The sequence below is a fragment of the Lutra lutra genome, chromosome 12 (assembly GCF_902655055.1).
Source record: "Lutra lutra chromosome 12, mLutLut1.2, whole genome shotgun sequence".
In the NCBI taxonomy this organism is placed as follows: domain Eukaryota; kingdom Metazoa; phylum Chordata; class Mammalia; order Carnivora; family Mustelidae; genus Lutra; species Lutra lutra.
In genome coordinates, this window is record NC_062289.1 from 74,529,518 (window position 1) to 74,550,078 (window position 20,561).

General features: G+C 55.6%; 1 protein-coding gene across 1 annotated transcript in view; it reads left to right on the forward strand.

Annotated features, from left to right (window-relative positions):
• The first annotated feature begins 5,248 nt into the window (after positions 1 to 5,248).
• Positions 5,249 to 20,561, forward strand: part of MN1 (MN1 proto-oncogene, transcriptional regulator) — a 47,462-nt gene continuing 32,149 nt past the window's right edge. Inside the window, exon 1 of the mRNA XM_047697801.1 lies at positions 5,249 to 10,272. Coding sequence (XP_047553757.1) covers positions 6,456 to 10,272 — 3,817 coding nt within the window. The 5' untranslated portion in view covers positions 5,249 to 6,455. The remainder of the gene's footprint in view (positions 10,273 to 20,561) is intronic.

Sequence of the window (20,561 nt, forward strand, 5' to 3'; positions counted from 1 at the left end):
CCTCAGTTCTCCAAGGATCTTTTAAAACCCACCTCTAACGAGGTCACTTGGCTTTGCTTGAAACCCTTTCCTAGCTCCCCAGAACCATGTCCAAACTCTCCCACCGTCCTTATGTTCCTCCCAATTCAGGTCCTCCTGACCTTTTGGGCTTTAGATCTGCCTCTCCCTCATCCAGCTCTAAGCAAAGGGCTGCCCAAGCCTCCCCCATGCACTCTAATCTGATTTCTCTGCTTGGCAAGTCCCTTGACCCTGTTCTGGTTGTTAAACTCTTATTCTATCTTCAAAACCCACCTCTGAGAACCCCTTTCTCCCAGAGCAGTTATTTTACCTCTTACAGTGTGTAATGTAGTCTATAATACGAGGTGGTTTCTTGGATCTGGCTTGAGAGATAGGACTGGAGCTTCCCCCTTTTCCTAAGTTCTCAGCCTGAGCCCAGTGGCACATGGTAGGCACTCAAAGGACAGATGGAGGACCGGCCTCCGAAAATATCAGGCATCTTACATAGAGAGAGGGAGGAGATGTGGTTGCTTCACAACCGGCAACCTGTGGCTACTTGAGGGTCTCATCCCTCGCAACGTCTAGCCAGGTCCTCTCCTCTGCCTTGGCCATAGCTGGGCCCACCCAGAGCTTTCAGTCCTGGGTCCTCCCTGGCCAGCTGCTGGGCCTGCACCTGTTTACAGCAGCACAGTGTGAAGTCGGGGAGGCTATGGCGACCACATAACAGAAGCATCCTTTCTCTCAAAGACTGGTTGGTGAGACAAGGCTGGTTTACCAAATCAATCCAGTTTTTCTGGGATCTTTATTTTGCTCTCCTCTTCCCTGGATCCAAACACAGAAGAAACAATAATGATAATAATAGAGATAAGAGAGGCCACCTGCCATGCCCTGGGCCTCTCTTTAAGCATCTTCTCCAATCCTTTTGCTCCATATGCGCTGGCTGTGATTCCCCTTTGCAATGGGGGAGGGGAACTGAAGCCAAGAGGAGGCAACTATTCTGTCCCAGGGTGCACAGCTCAGAAGCGGTGAAGACAAGATTGGAATCTGGCTAGGTCATGCCAAAACTCATACACTCCCCACCACTGACTCAGGAGAGGTAGTCATTGCGTGGATGCTCTACCCTTGGCATTAGGGGAAGCAGGTCCCATTGGCTGCATAGCAACTCAGGGATGCTGTGGTTCCTGTGAGTTCCTGGGCTCTAAAGGGCATGAGGTTAAGAGAGAAAAGGCTGAAGCTATAAGTGTGTGTATATATATGTGTGCCCATTGCTCTCTCCTGTCTGTGTGGGGCAGGGGAACACACAGAGACTAATAATACTCATCATAGCCACAATCATATTAATAGTGATAATAACGGCAATAGTGATGAAGGCAGCTACCATTTTTCGGCATTTACTGTGTTCCCTGCCCTGTGCTAAGGGGTTTACCTGAACGATCACATTTAGGGACAGCAGGCAATGGTGAGGAGCCAGGGCTCAGGGACAGGTGGGTTGGTTTGGAATCCCAGCTCTGCCACCATTGGACTCTGGGAAAGTCACTTGGCCAGTGTGAAGCTCCACGTCCTCATCCTGTAAAACGGGTTCAGAGCTCCAACCTCGTGGGGTTCCCATGAGAATGAAATGGGACCCCAGATATAAAGCAACTAGCACTGAGCCTTCCATACCCGGGAGCGGGTGTTCAGATGTGTGCATTATGGAGGTGCGTGTGGGCGAGTGTGCCTGTCTTGGTGTTGGGGACCTGAGGGGCAAGGTGTGAGGACTGTGTGTCTACGAGGTGAAGGGTGTTGAGTGTTGATTGTTCTGTGTTTTTGTTGAGCAGGGTGTTCACTGGTTGGGGGGGGGGTCTCCCTTTTAAACTGGAGCTCCTAGGGTGGTTCGAATATGCCAGTCTCTCTGCCCCAGGAGGGCGAGTTCTGGTAGCCCTCTGGGGGCCCTTCCAGGTGGTCCCTTCACTTGTCACCAGCTGGGAGCATCCCTCTGTAGCTCTGGGGCCCTAGTCCAGTATCTCCTCTCTCCATCAGGGAGGCCCCTCTGAATGCCAGCACACGCAGCACCCCTTGAGGACCAGGCCGAAGGAAGGGAAACAGGAAGACGAAGGAAAGGCCTGGGGGTGGACCCTTCGTCTCCAGGCTCGGTGCCAGTGGGCAGGGACTTTGAATTGTCTGAGCGCTAGGGGGCAATGTGTCTGTTCCAAAGAAACCGCGGGCCCTCGTTGGCAGAGTGCACATCCCGGCACAGGCAGGGGCGCCCATCCCATGGAGGCACACTCGCCAGCGTGTCCACGGGCACAGATGGATCCAGGTGGGCGCCCACTCTCACACTTGCAGAGAAAACAGACACACTCGAGCAGAGACTCGGGCATACAAGGTGTGAGGCAGCCGCACGCCTAGGGGCCAACACAGGCACGCACACAGAGAGAAATGGGGGTGGGGGTCCACAGTCCTCCCCCCAGGGACACTCAGCGAGATGCCCAGAAGCACGTGGAGGCACGTCCACAAACACACATGGCTGCCCAGCCACCCCCACTCAGGCCAAGACACAAAGTGCCGGCCCCCCGCCACACACCCACACAACATTCTAGTGTGAAGGAAAGGTGACCCAGACAAATCCTGAGCAGAAACCCAGCCAGGCCCCAACACACCCTCTTTTCAGACACTCACACACCTTGTAGACTGAACTCTTGGAAACAGCCCCAGAAAATACTCCCACACCCCCCCTTCCCTGGAGCACACAGAATTATTCCACAGGAAACCTGCCCAGGTGTTCAGGGGACCCCCCACCCCCGTGTGAAGTCATGGCTTAGCCGAGAGCACACCCCAGCCAGGGTCTCCCCAGACTGCAGGTCTGTGGGCCATTCTTCCCACTGCCTCGGCCCACCCAGGCCTCCAGACAGGTCCCAACTTCCCCCATTCCCTCCAGACATACAGGAGACATAATGCTTCTCTCATAGGGCTCCCGAGACATCCCTCTCTCCCAGCACTGATGGCTCTGGACAAGGCATGCCACCAGCTAGCTGTCATGGGCTTTGCACAGGCCTTTGCCCGTGCAGGGTCCTCCTCTGGTGACCATTCCCCCTGCTGGTCCCTTTCCTGACCAGGAGGCGCAGGGTCTCCCTCTCTCTGGCCTGGGTGGGGGTTGGGGGGGCCTACCCCCACCCACTAGAGGCCTACCCAGTACCTTTATTTCTTTGTGCCTAAATCAGCCAAGCCCCAGTCTTTTCCAGCTCTCACTTCCTTGTCACTTTGCTAAGTAATAATTTCCATGTCCGATTCCATTTCTTTCTAGTTCTGGAACCTCTAAGCTATCAGCAAGAGGATAGTTCACATGAAAACTAATTACACAAAATCAATATTTAATCACAGACCAACAACCTGATCCTGCAGAAAAATCCTTTTAAAACTCCACCACCCTGTACAAATACTTCTTCCTGATGCTTATTTATGGACTCCATTTTTGGTGGGGGTAATTTTCATTTTTAATTTCAAAAAGAAAAAAATATCCGTAGACATCCACAACAGGAAAGTCCCAGGAAGGACCTTGGATCTGAGCTGGCTTCTGCTCTCTGAGTTTCAAAGTTGCAGGTTTTTATTGCTTGTTTTCATTTGTATTCTTTTGGGGAGGGGGTTATTTTCTCCCTCAAGAGACCCTGCTTCCCGCCTCCCGTCCCCCTAAGTGGAACCCCCTTTCCTGGCATTTTGGCTCAGGAACACCCAGAGTCTGCTTTCCCAGCAGCGACACGGGGGAGCAATGAATCCCTGTGCTCGAAACGTGGTAACTTTTCAACTCCTGCCTGCGACGGTGGAGTGCTTAATCTGAGGTTTTTAAATAAAAAGGGCTCAGGGGTTGGTTTTATTATAACGTTTATTTCATTTCAGATTTCATGCGCAATTTAGCAAACGCTAGACAGACTTGGGTGATAAACACTTTCTTTTGTGGGGGGAAAAGGCATTTTTATACACCATGCTTAATTTTATTTAGATTTAATAGCGATATCGGGGCACTTCAAAGAAAGTTCTTTTTTTCCCCCCTCCCCTTCTCCGACGAATGTTGGTTTGCTAGCAAAATCACCTCGTGCTATTTTATGGCAAGGAAATTACAGGCCTTCTCCCCCTTCCTCCCTTACACGCACTTTAGGGAGGAAAATACACGCAGGCACACAGAATAAACATCTTCTCTACTCTCCATCCCCTCTAAACTCCCAACTTCTAATTGCAAGATAGATTTCAGCCTCAGTGGGGATCAGGAAGATCTAAACATTTTAACTAAGATTATTGGGATAAATATTTCATAAAGAGAAGGGCAGATATTAAATTACTCCTATTGATTTTAGTATCACAACCCAATTCCGTTCCTTGGCCTCTTCAGTTTAATTGATCTCTTAAGGAGGCCAACCTCGCGCCCGCAGAGGGCCTGAGCCTTGGCCCGGGTGTCCGGAGGAGGCTGCTCCCCCCGGCGGGTGCGCCCTCTGCGCACGGGTCTTCTCGAAGCTCCTAGCCGCCTCGCGGCTCTGGCTCTGCGTTCGTTCGATGTGCACCCCTCACTCCCCCACAAGTAGCCAAGTGTTTATGGCTCCTCGGGGCGGAAGCCTGCGAGTGAGATCGGGGAACCCCAGAGTGCGCGGATAGAGAACGATTGTGCGCGCCCTAGTGAGGAAGAGTGAGCAGGCGCCCGGGCCTTTCGAGCGGAACCCTAACTTCGGGGTTCCCCGTTTGTTTCCACCTCCAGAAAAACCAGAGGGCCGGCTAACTTGGGTGCCACTAGTAGGCAGACAGCGGTGGAGAACCGTGGGTTCGCCCCGGGGCTGAAGCGCAGTTGACTCTTTGCGACTTTCCGTGGCGAGTCCGAGAGCTTTGCTCGGCGACCCTATTGTCTAAGCGCCCCGCACCGCTTACCGCCCACCTCCCCGCCCCCTGCCCAACCCGCAGGTCTCTCTTCAGTTAGGGGTGGGGAGTTGGGAACTGTGTGAGTGGGAAGGGGGTGAACAAAGCCAAGATCCCACCATTCTCCGCCTGCGCCCCCTCCAGCCCGATGCGCGGGGAGGCCAGGGCGCGCCCCCCAGCGCACTGGCGTCGACCCCGAGGCAAAACCCGCACGGGGGACCCGGGAGCTGGCGGAGTGCGGGTTCATGGCGGGGGCCTCGGCAGCCAGCAACCGGGACCACCTTAAGAGCGAGCCCCGCCCCGGGCCCGGAGCTCGGGCTGCGCTGATTGGTGCAAATGTAATGGCTGAAATTGATTGCTGAAATGCAAAACTTGTTGCTGCTTCTCCCGGCGCTGGGCGAGAGGCAGACACTGAGAGGGGAGCCGAGACCCTCGGAACGCCCCACGCAGAGCCCCCCCCCCCGCCAGCCAGCAGAGGGTGCGCGGACCCCCCCAGGACTGCCCCCGCCCCCCCCCCCCATTCCGGGCTCCTAGAGCGTAGCCGGAACGCCTCAACCCGCTCGCCTAGCCTGGCCCCCCAACCCGCGTACGCCCCCCTCCTCGGGTCCGAGGGGGACTCGTGAAGCACCTCGGCTTGGAGGCAGGGAACCCGAGCTTCGGAGCAACCCAACCTCTCGACTCGCTGCCCGCCCGCGCCCGGAAGCGGGCGCGGAGACCCCGCGAACTCAGAGACCGAACAGACGAGGACAGAAGCGGCAGGCGGCGGACGTGGCCGCGAAGCGGCACGCCGGGGTGCAGCGCACCCGCCGCGGAAGGGGAACCGCGCCTTTCCTCAAACCTGGGCTCCAACCCCGGGCGCCTGCTGCCTCCCCAGCCCAGCTGCGCCCTCGGCTCAGGGCCCGCACCCGTGATGCCGAGCGGAGCCTCCAGCCTTCCGACCCGCTGAAGAAGCAGTAGCCGCTTGCTCGGGGCCGACGGAGACTGTGCGAGCGGATCGTGCTCGGCGGAGGCTCGGGCTGCGGAGCGCGGGGACTCCGGGGGGAGGGGGGAGGGACCGTTCTGTCCATGCCTGGGCGCCAGCCACGGCTTTGAAAGGTCTCCTTGCTCAGCCCCTTAGCAGCTCCGCCACGGACTCCGGGAGGCTTCGGGAGACGTCCTGGGGCTTCCCACCCGACCCGTTTGGACTTAAGAAGGTGATCGCTCTGCTCTCCCTTCCTTCTTCCCGCCTCCTTCCCCCCACTTAACTTTTTGTCTCCACTCGCCCGCAGCTCCGTCCCCTCCGCGCAAACCCACCCGCGGCTGTGCCAACCGCCGGGGCATGGGCCCCCCAACACGGCTCCCCGAGGCCCCGCGGCACCGCAAGATGTGAGAAGCCCGGGTCCGGCAGAGCCAGAGCTTCGGGAGAGGAGCTGATAGCCCCCGGCCTCCACACGCCAGGCGAGGTGGCGGTGCGCACTGCGCCCCCGCGGTGCTGAGCGTCCCAGAGCGCCCAACCCAGGGCCGGAACGTTTAGCTGGCCGGAGGCGCGCCGCGGAGAGCAGGCTGTCATGCCCTATTGATCCCCCCGCCCCCTGCCAAGTATGTTTGGGCTGGACCAATTCGAGCCCCAAATCAACAGCAGGAACGCTGGCCAGGGCGAGAGGAACTTTAACGAGGCCGGACTAAGCATGAATGCCCACTTTAAGGCCCCGGCTTTCCACGCGGGGGGACCCCCTGGCCCCGTGGACCCTGCCATGAGCGCGCTGGGCGAGCCCCCGATCTTGAGCATGAACATGGAGCCTTACGGCTTCCACGCGCGTGGCCATTCGGAGTTGCACGCGGGGGGGCTGCAGGCGCAGCCGGTGCACGGATTCTTTGGAGGCCAGCAGCCGCACCACGGCCACCCGGGAGGCCACCACCCCCACCAACATCACCCCCACTTTGGGGGCAACTTCGGTGGCCCGGACCCAGGGGCCTCATGCCTGCACGGGGGTCGCCTACTTGGCTATGGCGGCGCCGCCGGCGGCCTGGGCAGCCAGCCGCCCTTCGCGGAGGGTTATGACCACATGGCGGAGAGCCAGGGGCCCGAGAGCTTTGGCCCGCAGCGACCCGGGAACCTCCCGGACTTCCACAGTTCGGGCGCCTCGGGTCATGCGGTGCCTGCCCCATGCTTGCCGCTGGACCAGAGCCCTAACCGAGCGGCCTCTTTTCACGGCCTGCCCGCCTCCAGCGGCTCGGATTCCCACAGTCTGGAGCCTCGAAGGGTGGCGAACCAAGGTGCCGTCGACTCGCTGGAATACAATTACCCTGGCGAGGCGCCCTCGGGACATTTCGACTTGTTTTCACCCTCCGATTCCGAGGGGCAGCTGCCTCATTATGCGGCGGGGCGCCAGGTTCCCGGGAGCTCTTTCCCGGGTGCCTCGGCCATGCCCAGAGCTGCAGGCATGGTGGGCTTATCCAAAATGCACGCCCAGCAGCAGCAGCAGCAGCAGCAGCAACAGCAGCAGCAGCAACAGCAGCAGCAGCAGCAGCAGCAGCAGCAGCAGCAACAGCAGCAGCAGCAACAGCAACAGCAGCACGGCGTGTTCTTCGAGAGGTTCGGCGGGGCCCGCAAGATGCCCGTGGGGCTGGAGCCGGGAGTAGGTTCCAGGCACCCGTTGATGCAGCCTCCCCAGCAGGCCCCGCCGCCCCCTCCGCAGCAGCCCCCGCAGCCGCCGCAGCAACCCCAGCCGCAGCCGCCGCCACCGCCGCCACCCGGGCTTCTGGTCCGACAAAATTCGTGCCCGCCTGCGCTCCCGCGGCCCCAGCAGGGCGAGGCGGGCACGTCCAGCGGTGGCCTGCAGGACGGGGGCCCCATGCTGCCCAGTCAGCACGCACAGTTCGAGTACCCCATCCATCGGCTGGAGAACCGGAACATGCACCCGTATTCGGAGCCCGTGTTCAACATGCAGCACCCCCCTCCCCAGCAGGCGCCCAACCAGCGGCTGCAGCATTTTGACGCGCCCCCCTACATGAATGTGGCCAAGAGGCCGCGCTTTGACTTCCCGGGCAGCGCGGGAGTGGACCGCTGCGCTTCGTGGAACGGCAACATGCACAACGGCGCGCTGGACAACCACCTCTCGCCCTCCGCCTATTCGGGCCTACCCGGCGAGTTCACGCCGCCTGTGCCCGACAGCTTCCCCTCAGGGCCACCCCTGCAGCATCCAGCCCCAGACCACCAGTCCCTGCAGCAGCAGCAGCAGCAGCAGCAGCAGCAGCAACAGCAGCAGCAGCAGCAGCAGCAGCAGCAGCAGCGCCAAAACGCGGCCCTCATGATTAAGCAGATGGCGTCGCGGAATCAGCAGCAGCGGCTGCGCCAGCCCAACCTGGCCCAGCTAGGCCACCCTGGGGACGTGGGCCAGGGCGGTCTGGTACACAGCGGCCCGGTGGGCGGCTTGGGCCAGCCGAACTTTGAGCGCGAAAGCGCGGGCGCGGGGCGCCTGGGCACTTTCGAGCAGCAGGCGCCTCACTTGGCTCAGGAGAGCGCGTGGTTCCCAGGGCCGCACCCGCCGCCGGGGGACCTGCTGCCCCGCAGGATGGGCGGCTCAGGCCTGCCGGCTGACTGCGGCCCGCACGACCCGGGCCTGGCGCCTCCCCCTCCCCCCGGTGGTTCCGGAGTGCTGTTCCGTGGCCCTCTGCAGGAGTCGCTGAGGATGCCCGGAGAGGGCCACGTGCCCGCGCTGCCCTCCCCCGGCCTGCAGTTCGGTGGCAGCCTGGCGGGTCTGGGCCAACTGCAGTCGCCAGGGGCTGGGGTGGGGCTGCCCAGCGCTCCCTCCGAGCGCCGACCCCCGCCGCCGGATTTCACTGCACCGGCGCTCGGGGGCCAGCCTGGCTTCCCGTTCAGCGCGGCGAACCGGCAGGCCACGCCGCACAGCGGCCCAGGCGTGAACTCGCCGCCGAGCGCGGGCGGGGGCGGCGGCAGCACAGGCGGTGGCAGCGGAGGGGGCGCCTACCCGCCGCAGCCTGATTTCCAGTCCAGCCAGCGCACCTCGGCCAGTAAGCTGGGCGCGCTGTCGCTGGGCTCCTTCAACAAGCCCAGCTCCAAGGACAACCTGTTCGGCCAGAGCTGCCTGGCTGCACTCTCCACCGCCTGCCAGAACATGATCGCCAGCCTCGGGGCCCCCAACCTCAACGTGACCTTCAACAAGAAGAACCCGCCCGAGGGCAAGAGGAAACTGAGCCAGAACGAGACCGACGGCGCGGCTGTGGCCGGCAACCCGGGCTCGGATTACTTCCCCGGAGGGACTGCCCCTGGGGCCCCAGGGCCTGGAGGCCCGTCGGGCACTAGTAACGGCGGCTCCAAAGCCCCAGGGCCGCCCAACCCTCCTGCCCAGGGGGACGGCACCAGCCTCTCCCCAAACTACACCCTGGAGTCCACGTCCGGGAACGATGGCAAGCCGATCCCCGGGGGCGGCGGCCGGGGACGGGGTCGAAGAAAAAGGGACAGTGGTCACGTGAGCCCTGGGACCTTCTTTGACAAGTACTCGGCAGCGCCAGACAGTGGGGGCGCGCCTGGGGTGAGCCCAGGGCAGCAGCAGGCACCGGGCGCAGCCGTCGGGGGAAGCTCCACGAGCGAGGCTCGCGGGGCTCCTACACCTCACGAGAAAGCGCTCACGTCACCGTCGTGGGGGAAGGGGGCCGAGTTGCTCCTAGGGGACCAGCAGGACCTCATGGCTTCCCTGGACGGCGGCGGGGCCAAGTCGGGCGGTAGTTCGCCGCACGTGGGCGAGTTTGCCTCGGAAGAGGTGAGCACCAGCTACGCCAACGAGGACGAGGTGTCATCCAGCTCCGACAACCCCCCAGCCCTGGCCAAAGCAAGTAGGAGCCCCCTGGTGACAGGCTCGCCCAAACTCCCTCCGCGTGGAGTGGGCGCTGGGGAGCACGGACCGAAGGCGCCCCCGCCCCCCCTCGGCCTGGGCATCATGTCTACCTCTACCTCCACCCCTGACAGCTATGGCGGCGGGGGGACGGGCCACCCTGGCACGCCGGGCCTGGAGCAAGTCCGGACCCCAACGAGCAGCAGCGGTGCACCACCCCCGGATGAGATCCACCCCCTGGAGATCCTCCAGGCGCAGATCCAGCTGCAGAGGCAGCAGTTCAGCATCTCTGAGGACCAGCCCCTGGGGCTCAAGGGTGGCAAGAAGGGTGAGTGCACCGTTGGGTCCTCCGGTGCGCAGAATGGTGACAGTGAGCTGGGCAGCTGCTGCTCTGAGGCGGTCAAGAGCGCCATGAGCACCATCGACCTGGACTCGCTAATGGCAGAGCACAGCGCCACCTGGTACATGCCTGCTGACAAGGCCTTGGTGGACGGCGCGGACGACGACAAGACGCTGGCGCCTTGGGAGAAGGCCAAACCCCAGAACCCCAACAGCAAAGAAGGTATATGCCCTTGTTCCCGTCTCATCTCCCCCCGGAGGCCTCCCCCCCCACTGCAGGCCTTAGCCTAGCCTTGAGTGGGCCATTGGAGGGGATGATCCCTTGGGGTTAGGAGGAGCCCCAGGCCCTCTTAATGCCCAGCTCAGAGCTGGACACCGTCCCTTTGGTTACAGCAAGGACTCTGCGGGCAGATCCCCCCACTTCCATCCCCCACCCTTCCCCACCAGGCACCGTTATCAGGTGGATTCTATTTCCACACCGAGGTCAGAACTTTGATGGCAGCCCTGTGGGGATTATTTCAGGGTCCCTTTACCAAGTTTCAGCTGAGTTGCTCAGAGGACAAGGCCAGCCCCTTTCCTTTCACACCAAGACCACTCCTCACCCTTAACACTCGGGCTGGTTCTACTTTGTGGGAGTTGTGTGCCTGCCTCCCCCCCCCCCCCCCGCCCACTTTCCTGGCAGGACACCTGGGAAGTTGTGTTAATAACCTTCCCACCTTATCCTAGGCAGCCAACCTCCAGCTTGAGTTTCCTTCCATGTGCCAGCATCTTTAGAAAAAAAAAGTTACCAGGCGCTGGTGTCAGCAGCATCACTCCAAGGCAATGCCTAATTTGACATTTGTTCCTAATGAATAGCTGTTTTGTCTCTTCTTAACTATTAAGGTTTCATTGGAAACCTGGAGACCTGTCTGGTTGTAGGAGGCAGGCAGGCTTTTCCTGGTTGCATCTCCTTGACATTTGGGTTGGGGGGTTGCTGGGGCTGGGGTGGGGGTCTCCGCTTGGTGGAGACTGGACGACTCAGCTGGGGCATCGTCTGTGTATGGGGTTATGGATATATAGTCTTAAGACACAAAGGACCCGCGTTTGTCAATATCTTGCCTGGCTTTGGTGACAGATGTCTGGTCCCAGCTCTTGTTTGCATTCTAAGCACTCCCTCCTCACCAGGCCTGGAGGCCTTTAAGGTGGGTGGGGTGGGGGTTAGTAAAGGGACCGCCATTGCAGTTAAAGTCATAACAATTTTGTTTTTACATTGTAAGAGGATGGGACTGCAGTAGATAACCGTTTCATTTTAATGGGCCCTTTCTTTTTTCCACACATAATTGCTTCTTAAAATTAATATCATACCTCTCCCCTCACCAATGCCCCATCCCCCACAATTCCTACCTTTTTCTTTTAAACCCTTATGCCTTCCCTAGGTTTGGGGGGGGTGTTGAATATTACCATGGAACCAGCGGCTGCCCATTGAACCTGTCTTTAAAAAACAGACATCCTCTGATTCTTGCTCTTTCTTAGAGTTCTTCCTCTCTGTCTTCTTTGGCCTGGGCCTCCTGCCCCTGAGTTTAAGGTGCCGGTAGGTTTTAAGAGAATGGGCTGGAGGAGGAGGAAGAAGAAGGAGGGGGGAGGGGAAGCGCGGCCCCGGAGTTGGGTGGCTCAGAACTCCGGGCTTTCACCGATGCCTGCCATCCTGGGTAGCGTCGTCCCGGGTAGCGTTCCCGCTTAGGTTTTTCTAATTCATGAATGCGGCCTCCCCGCTTTTCTCTTTGTTCGCCTACTGCCCAGCCCGGGACGCTGCTCTCTCATTTGAAGCCTGCTGCTTAGCATGCACGGCAGACCCTGCGGCCAACATCAGCATTCTCCAGGCTTCTCCCAGGCAAGGCCATAAATTGGTTAGTTTGGGACCCTCCGCTTCTTCTCCCTGGTTTCCCCCCCCCTTCCTTTTTAAAATGGACTTGGACACAGCATCCTGCTTGCCCAGCTCTTGGCCACCCTCCCCACCCCAGTCTCTTTTATTTTCTTGTACACAACATCTCGATCCTACCCCGATCGATAGCTGGTTAGCACAAATCCCAGCCCCTGTCACTTCTACCTGGCTTGGCCAGGCTGCCCCTCCCCCGCCCCTCCATCCCTCCCCCTTCCCAGTAATTAAGAACATATTGGCCAAAATAGGGTGAGAAAAGTTTCTTAAAAGCCCCTAATTTCGAGAATTAATATAGAAAAACCAGTAGCCCTCAGCCTGTGTGCCTTCTGAAGGTCCTTCATCGATGAGGTCCAGAGGAATCGAGTGGTTTTAAAATTTTTTTTAAAAGGTGTCACAGAGCCCTCTTGCCAGGGGTCCCCCTAATCTTCCTTCCCAGAAGGGAAAAAAAAAAGATGCAGCCTGTGAATGAAGAGATGTCATTAAAGATATGTTTTGTTTTGTTTTGTTTGTTTCATTATCACAGTCAGAGGAGCGAAAATATTTTTTTGGAAACAGATGCTAGTCACTTAAGGGTTGATTCCCCCTGTAAGCTAAAGGCAGCCCTCCCTTGCACAGGGGGGAGGACAGGGGTGGGGGGATGGGGACTTCTTTCGGGACAGGACGGGCTGGGGACTGGGACAGGCTGGGGACTGGGACAGGCTGCGGGGCTGGCCTCCTTAGCAGCCTCGCAGGGACACCCACTTGACCTCCTTTGTTTTCCATTCTGTGATGTGGGAAGGACAGTTTCCTAGATAAAGCCCCGAATTGAGGTCACTCACAGCTTCGGCAGCCTTGGGGCTGCTAGTTAAGGCTTTATAAGGTATCTGCATCAGATTCCTGCTCCCTTACTGATAGTAAATAAGGATGATTAAACTTTTCATTACGATAACACCCTGCAGTTCCATCTGTACATGTTGTATAAATAGGTACACAGAGCCTTCAACAGCCCCCCGAGTCCCCTGGCTGAAAATCAGTGAAGTGTGCCACTTCAAAATAGAGGCGAAAAAAAAATTTTAAAGTACAATGTTCTGAATGTTCTGCTTGTCCTTAAACACATGCCCCGTGGGCCCATCGGCCACGAAGCGGGGTGTCCAGCAGCTTTGAACATCCCTTCTGGAGGTCCCAGCCCCCAGCCAGCCCCTTCCCTCCCACCCCCTTTCAGGCAAAGCCCGTTTTTATAATGATATTTTATTTTGTCACGCCGTAAAACATGCCAGTACTAATGTGATTAAATATTAACACCGTTTCTGAAATTCTTCGCTCCGATGACAAAGTACGAGTCGGTATTTAACAAAATGATCTGTGCTCGGATTGGTGAGAACGGATCAGTCTTCAGACCCGCACAAGCCGTGTAGTCGGTGGGACGTGCCCAGATTGTCTTATGGGGTTTAGATGTCCTTTGGAGGGGAGGGAACTCAAATGGCAAGTTGTAGTTCTGGCAAGGGCCAGGCCGGAATCACGTGTGATGATGATTTTTTTTTTTTTTTAAACCAGGTAAGCGGACTCCTCCAAATTATGCTTCTCCTGACTTCTTAACCCACCCAACAACTTTTATATAATGAAACTCCTCATCTCCTCTTGAGGTTCTGTTTGCACAAAGTTGGGGGCGGGGATGGGAAAGGGTGAAGTTGTGCGGAGGGATGGGGGAGGAAAGAAAAACCAGCCTGAGTTTGGCCCTCTTCAGACATCTGTTAGATCAGCAAGGACGACACGGATTTGAGAGGAGTTGGAAAATTGTCCACTGATCTTGGTAATAGGTGTGTGGCTGTGGAGGAATTCCAAAACAGAGAAGGAGGGAAAATGAGGAATTGTAGATAAGAGGGTATTCAGTCTGAAAAAGGCCGTTTAGCCCCTGCCTGTCCCTGACGATTTTCCAAAACTTGAATTAACTGTATTCCTTACTAAGTTGATCCTTGCCAAACTTCCACTCCGTGGCTTGCTCTCTGTCCTGAAATCTGGAGGGGTCCAGAAACGTTCCTTCGCACACATTGAAATAGAAGAGGGCTCCATTTACGCTGTGCAGGCAATCCTGCCCTTTTTGGAAGTATGATATTTTTACAGTGATGCGGGAGAAATCTTTGGAATTTTATGCCTCTTGGAGTGTGCCGGTCGTAACTCAGTAAGCAGTACTGAGAAAGAGTGGGCAAGCAGCATTTGGATACTGAGTTTCCTTAGACGTGGGGGCAGGCTTGGGGGAGGAGGGAGGCCCCAGTGCTCTTTCCTGAGTAGTTTCCCCCACTCCCCTCGGTGGCGTGGAGAAAATTTTTTCGGCTCACTCAGGCTTGTTTCGGGAAGGCAAGGAATCTTGCCTTCCCGTTTTCCTGCGAAATCATCCAGCGTGGGTTGCATGCCTTCCTGTGACTTTTGCCCCCCTCCTCCAAGATGTAACCCAAAACTTTGCAGGTGTTAATCAGGGGCAATGTAAACAGATAGGAGCCCCCTTTGTAGAGCTGTCGCTCTGGCCTGCTTGCTCCCTGGCTAGTTCTGGACGCACTACTACTGTTCTTAGTTGCTTGTTTAATATTTCATGGTTGTAATAAACCCGTCTCCTTTGCCCGCCTCCCGTCATAAAACTCCAACCTAGCGTACATCTGCAATTATACATTTCTACTAAATATTAATAAAGGACAGGGATTTTTGAGGGTTTGAAGCTTATCAGTGTTGAACTTGTTAATGGCTTCCACCACTGGATTTTTCTGGCTGTTTTGATTTTAAGTAGCTGCTGCCTTCTGATATATCTGTGTTGACCCGTGTTTGTTCATAGTTGCACGTATATATATGTAAATATATAAATAGATACAATTTTTGTAGAACGAAGGGCTTTCCTCAAGGATCGCTTTCTTTAATATCAGTTCATTTACATTTCTTGTGAGGCCCTTCAGACCGGAAGTAAGGGGCTGTTGAAATGTACTTCTGTTTTACTGAGGTTTCTAGGAAGGGAGTGAGGGCTGGTTAATCTAATAGCTCTTTCTAGCAATGAAATTCTATGATTCCTGATACGATTTTGTTTGCCTGACAGAGGTATTTAAATTTCCACAAAGAATCTTAATAGGGCCTGAAAATCTTAATAGGTCCTGAAAAATAGATCCTGAAAAATAGATCCTGCCCTTGCCAAGAAGTTACCCGATACTCTCTGCTGATATAAAATATACATCTTTAATAAATAGCCCGGGAGGACCAGGTGAAACTGGAGGAGGGAAATTCTTCCCGCTCTGGCGGGACAAACTTGAACGCATCCTTGGGATCTCACAGGATCTCCTGGACTCATTTCGAGCTGGTGCGGAGAGCAAAATCATCTCTCTCTCCACTTGAGTGACAGTCGCATAGGGTCACGTTCTTTGCCCAGGGAGTGATCTGGTTTGCCAAAGGCACTTAGGAGATAAATATTCCTGGTAAGGAATACTGTATTTACCTCTGGTTAATTTTAGAGGATAAAAAGCTATAGCTTTTATGTCATGGGATCAAATGTCTGGGCAATGTGCAAGGGCAACCAGGCTTCCCAGCAAATTATGGTATAAAACCCCAAACCTTCTGATCTGAGGGGGGATCTGGGTCTGTCTGGGAGCCCCCCCCGTAACTGAGTGGGTGTACCTTATGCCCTTCCCTCTCTGTCCCCCCATTTATTCCATCCAAATATTCAGTCTGGAGGGTCTGGAATAACCAGCTTCATCCTTTTGACTCAAGTTGGGATTTTTGACTTGCCGAGCGATGTGTTTGTTTTAGGACGATGCCTATTTTTAGGTCCAACTTGGGTGGACAGATTTGAGTGTGGGTTTTGATTGCTGGTGGCGGAAGATGTTGGTATATACATGAGTGCGTGATTGAGAAGAGAGACATTTGGTGGAAATTTTTCAAGCTTCCTTACCTTCTCGAACCCATGGAAGGCAAAGGAAGTGGTCTGGGGGCCGGCTTGAAGGAGTGTGGCCGAGGTGGATGTCGGCTCGGGGGTCTGCCTGTAGCTCACGAGAGGAAAGCAGGGCCCCTTGCAATTCAGCGTGTGAAGGAGGCCCCCCTCCGTCCCCCACACCCCACCCCTGCACAAGAACATATACATATGCATGGCCAAGTGTATTTCCATCAAATCATCCAGCCACTCCTCCACTTTACCCTTAATCTGCTTTCCCAAGGCAAGTGGGGAAAGGAGCTAAACCTTCAGTTTCAATGGCGTTAGCTGACAGGTTCTGATTCTGTAAAGGACTGAATGAGCGCAAGTCCTAAAAATAGATGGAGGATTTTGAAGATCCTAATTGCGAAATCTAGGCCTCCTGGGCCTCCTGGGCTGTGGGTGACTTTGATCTGGAGTATTTTGGTAGCAGACGCGCATCTCCCCTTGCTGGGTTTTGTGCGTGAGCGTGTGCGTGGAGGTGTTTCACTGGCTGAGTTCAGCTGACACCACTCTTCAGCCAGGAGAGGAATCTTTGAATCGGTGCCCACCCCGTCCTCCCCCTGCTCCTCTCCCACCCCCCTCCCAGTTGTGGGAAGCGGACGCTGCTTCTCATTTATGGAAATTCCTCTCCTTCATTGTAATCTTTTGGTACCAACATGGAGGAGACGATGCCGGGCTTTCGAATTAGTCACAGCCTTGCCTTCGGGGACCCTGTGTGTCCTGACACACTAGAGCTCCACTGATGGTTCCTAACTCAGTGCCATGTGGGGCCCTGAGAAACTCTGAATGGGACCCGAAGGAAGAGATGGTTCTGGGACCCTGGCACCTTTTGCCCTATGGGTAGCCCAGCGAGGAGGGGGCCCTGAGCATTTTCTGATGTCTTGAAATGACACGACAAGAGGCACCACGCCTCAGCAGGGTAGCTGTTACTGGAGAGCATGAGAGAGAAGGTGGCCTGAGTCACAGTGTGTCTATCAGGGGGCAACAACTCCAGACTTACTCTGTGCCCAGGATGGAAAGGTAGAGCGCAGTTTGTGATGTGAGTGTGGACGGCTGTTTGAGAGACAGCATACTCTCGGGGTGTAATTCTGATAGGACGCGAGGCCCGCTTTGTTTGCTGGTCTGCATTTTAATCAGCGTCCTCCAAGGTTTGGGAAGCAAAGGAAGGGTCTGCTCCAACATGGTGTTTACCCGGAAAGGACCTGGGAGAGGAGGCAGTGGAGAAACTTGTCAGGGGTTTCCCCATGCCTTGAAATCCGAGGGGCTGTTTCAGGTTCTTGATAGCTTTGAGCTTTGGCCCAATGAGGCCACGTTGGACTGCCCCCCTCCCCCGGTACCTACTGAGAGTGTGTGTTGGTGGGGGGTGGTCCATAGATCTATGGCATCATCCCAAATTCCCGTTCTCCCTCCTGGCTGAGAAAACCTTTTCCTTGCAAAGCCTGATCAGAGAGAGAACTTTATAGCGATCGTGTGCGTCTCCTTCCATGGTTTACACATCATCTTATGGACCCAAATGCCCTTTTAAACATAAAGGCAATTGAATTGAACAGTTTGGAGGTCTGAGTGCATTCGCAATAACCTACTGGCTCTCTCTGCATGTCCCAGAAGGAACATCTGACACGGAATAGATTTGTCCAAAAAATGGGAAAACCCACAGCAAACATCCTAACACACTCACCTTGTAAGAAAGAAGTCATTTAGTGTACTGATCTTTAAAGGTCAGGGGTCCAGCAAACTCAGCCTGCCCCCCTCTTCCCTAATTGTTGCTAGGATCCACCGTGTGACCCAAAGCCTCTGTCTTCCTTCCCACTTTGCACCTCTCCGTGGAAGATCTTGGGCTCCTCGTGAACTGTTTGGCCCTGGGATTCCGATCCCTCCAGAGGTCCCCAGTGTTCTGGGTTGCAGGCTTACTTATCTGCGCCAGGGTTTGGTTTGCGTGAAGGAAATGTGCTGGACAGTGGTTTAGGGAAACAGGGAGACCCTTGGGCAAAGCCATAGTCGGGGCCCCTGGCTGTGGACATCTTTGGAAAGTCGAGGGCTTCGAAGACCCCCCCCCCCCGCCACCCCCCGCCGCCCCAGAGGGAACCAGGTCTTGCTTTTATCCGGCATGTCTCTAAAACTATCTCCACCGTTACTCAGCAATAGACAGTGATTGTCATGCCTTTGGAGGAAGCGCGGACTGACTCTGGTGTTGAGGCGCTCGGCCACCGCCGTGTTCCCCATTTCCTTCTTCCAGCAGCCTGTCTTGGGGGAACAAAGTGGCTCATAGAGGCGTTTGATTCGGAGGATTTAAAATTAGGTTTTCCTTCTCGTTGCTGATAGTGATTTAAAAAGAGTTTGGGCACCAAGATTTAATTTGATCTGAAAGCTCGGGTCCAAAGTGGCATTGGAACAAACCCCGGTCTCGGGCCGTTCTGAGCAGCTGGCTTAGCGTGGCGTGTCTGGGGAAACCCGTCTGTCCCAAAGTTGAGGGCCCCAGTGTAGCGTTCCTGGTTGTATTTGGGAGCTCCCAGAACATGAGGTGACAGCTAATGAGTGAACCCCAACATACACACTTGCACGCACACACACACACACACACACACACACGGGCGCGTGCACACACACAGGCACACACAAACACCCTGCTCCCTATCCATCCAGTCATCCCCGGGCAGGGTGGGATGTCAAAAGGAGATGACCCTTTTCAGTTACCGTGAAGCAGTGTTTTGAAACGCCCTTGGATCTTTGAACGCAAGTATTGTCGAATGATTGGCAACGACCACCAGGAATAAAATACTTTGGAGGGACCATCTTATGATCAGAGTGGGGGTGGGGAGTCCGAAGAAAACATAGCTTTCTTTGAAATCTCCCAAGCTCAGCCTTCCAGCGAAGGCGAGGGGTTGGTTGAGAACTCACTGAGAAGCGAGGGGGTTCCATCCCGGCCGCGTGGACTGTTTGAAAAGTCCTTGCGAACATCAGGGCCCCCAGGCCTCATGTGTATATTCCGCTCTCTTTTCCTGTGAGAAAAAGACCCCTCTTTGGAAAGACTGAGATCCAGGTGCGGTGTATTTTCTCGGGCCCGCAGGGGGTCGGCTAGTAGAGGGTGGGTGGAGCAGAGAAGAAGCATGTCCATATGAATCAGAATGTTATTTACCAATACTTGGGGTTTCAGGAGTGGCAAATGATTTCTAAATGTGGAAGTCATTTATAGAACACTTCCTGGGCGAGGCTGGGGGTGAGCGAATTGCTTGGGGGCTGTCATCGGCCATCGCAAAAGCATGCCAAGTTATGGTTTGAGCTTCCCCATGACCGCAGATTTTGGGGGGTAACATAGACGTGGAGGACCCAGCGTGGACTGATGACCGAATGGTGGGTCTGTTAGCAATCAGAGCCCTATTTTGTTTAGATAGTAGCACGGGGTGTGGGGTGGGAGGGGGTGCGTGTGGAGGGCCAGATGGGCCCTGGGTGCATCAAGGCCTTGTAGTGTGCTTGTGGCCACCTTCTCTTACAGAGGAGTTGGCCCCATGTGGCCTTGCAGATGCACCAAGTTTCGAAGATGAGCCCAGACCTTTCCATTAAAGAGGGATGATGGGAATGGGAAAAAGGAGCGACCTTTCCCCTGGTGACCCCATAAGGTGACACTGAGGCTTCCTTCCCAGTGCCCAGCCACTTTGGGGATAATCTTGCCTTTCACAGACCTCTCAGGCAGGTCCCACTACTTTGAAATGCAAGCAGCGCCCTCCTACACAATGTATATATTTTTTTTCCTTTTTCTGAATGGTAGGCAAAAACGGAACGAAAGTCAGTGATGAATTCAGCAACAGGAAGATTTCCCTGACTCGAGATAAGCCAAGTGTGGAAAGGAGCTGCAGACAGTCAGGTCTCCTTTCTCTTCCTCTTTGGGAGACCCCCGGCCCAGCCATGGGCAGCTTTTGTAGGGAGGCCTGATTGGCTCAAAACAAATTGACCATTTTCAACCCCTGCAATGTAACTTTTGGTGGTTGTTTAGTATTTGAGGGAAGAGAGGCGGTGGCCCAAAATTTGGCTTTTTTAAACAAGAGCAATTTCACGATCCTTATGCCGTGACTATTTCTAAATTGTCTGGGCATAAATCTTTGGATGCCTTTTGCTGGATTCTGCTTGTGCGCGCTTACACACACACACACACACACACACACACACAGGCCTGAGAAGTCTTCATAAGAAATGAAAAAATAAATGGGTTTCTTCTCCATCTGCTCCCCCCTCCACCCCCTGCCCCAAAAGAAGGCTCATACAAAGTTTTGGGTCCTTTCAGTTTTAAGTAGAAGCTTATTGATCTCCGTGTGTCAATTTTTGGTGAATTTGTAATCCTGTTAGGCCTCCGGGAGAGGCATGATTAATTTACTTGTACATTTCACTATTTGGGGTCAGTGTAGTTAATAAGCATTTATTTTGTGCTCCGTGTGAGAAGCATTTTTCTGGGATTACAATTGTGGGGGCGTGCGCATGCGCGTGTGCGTGTGCATGTCCGTGAGGCTGAACATGTACGGTAAGAGCCCCGGCTCCCCCAAGGCTGAATAAAGACCCCCAACTGCCGTTCCCACCACCTCCCCAGGACAGGAATAGAGAGAGGCGAGTGGCCCCTTCAGCCATCACTTGTCGGGAAGGAGGGAGAAAAAGCCCAATTGTCCAGCAAACCCAGCCT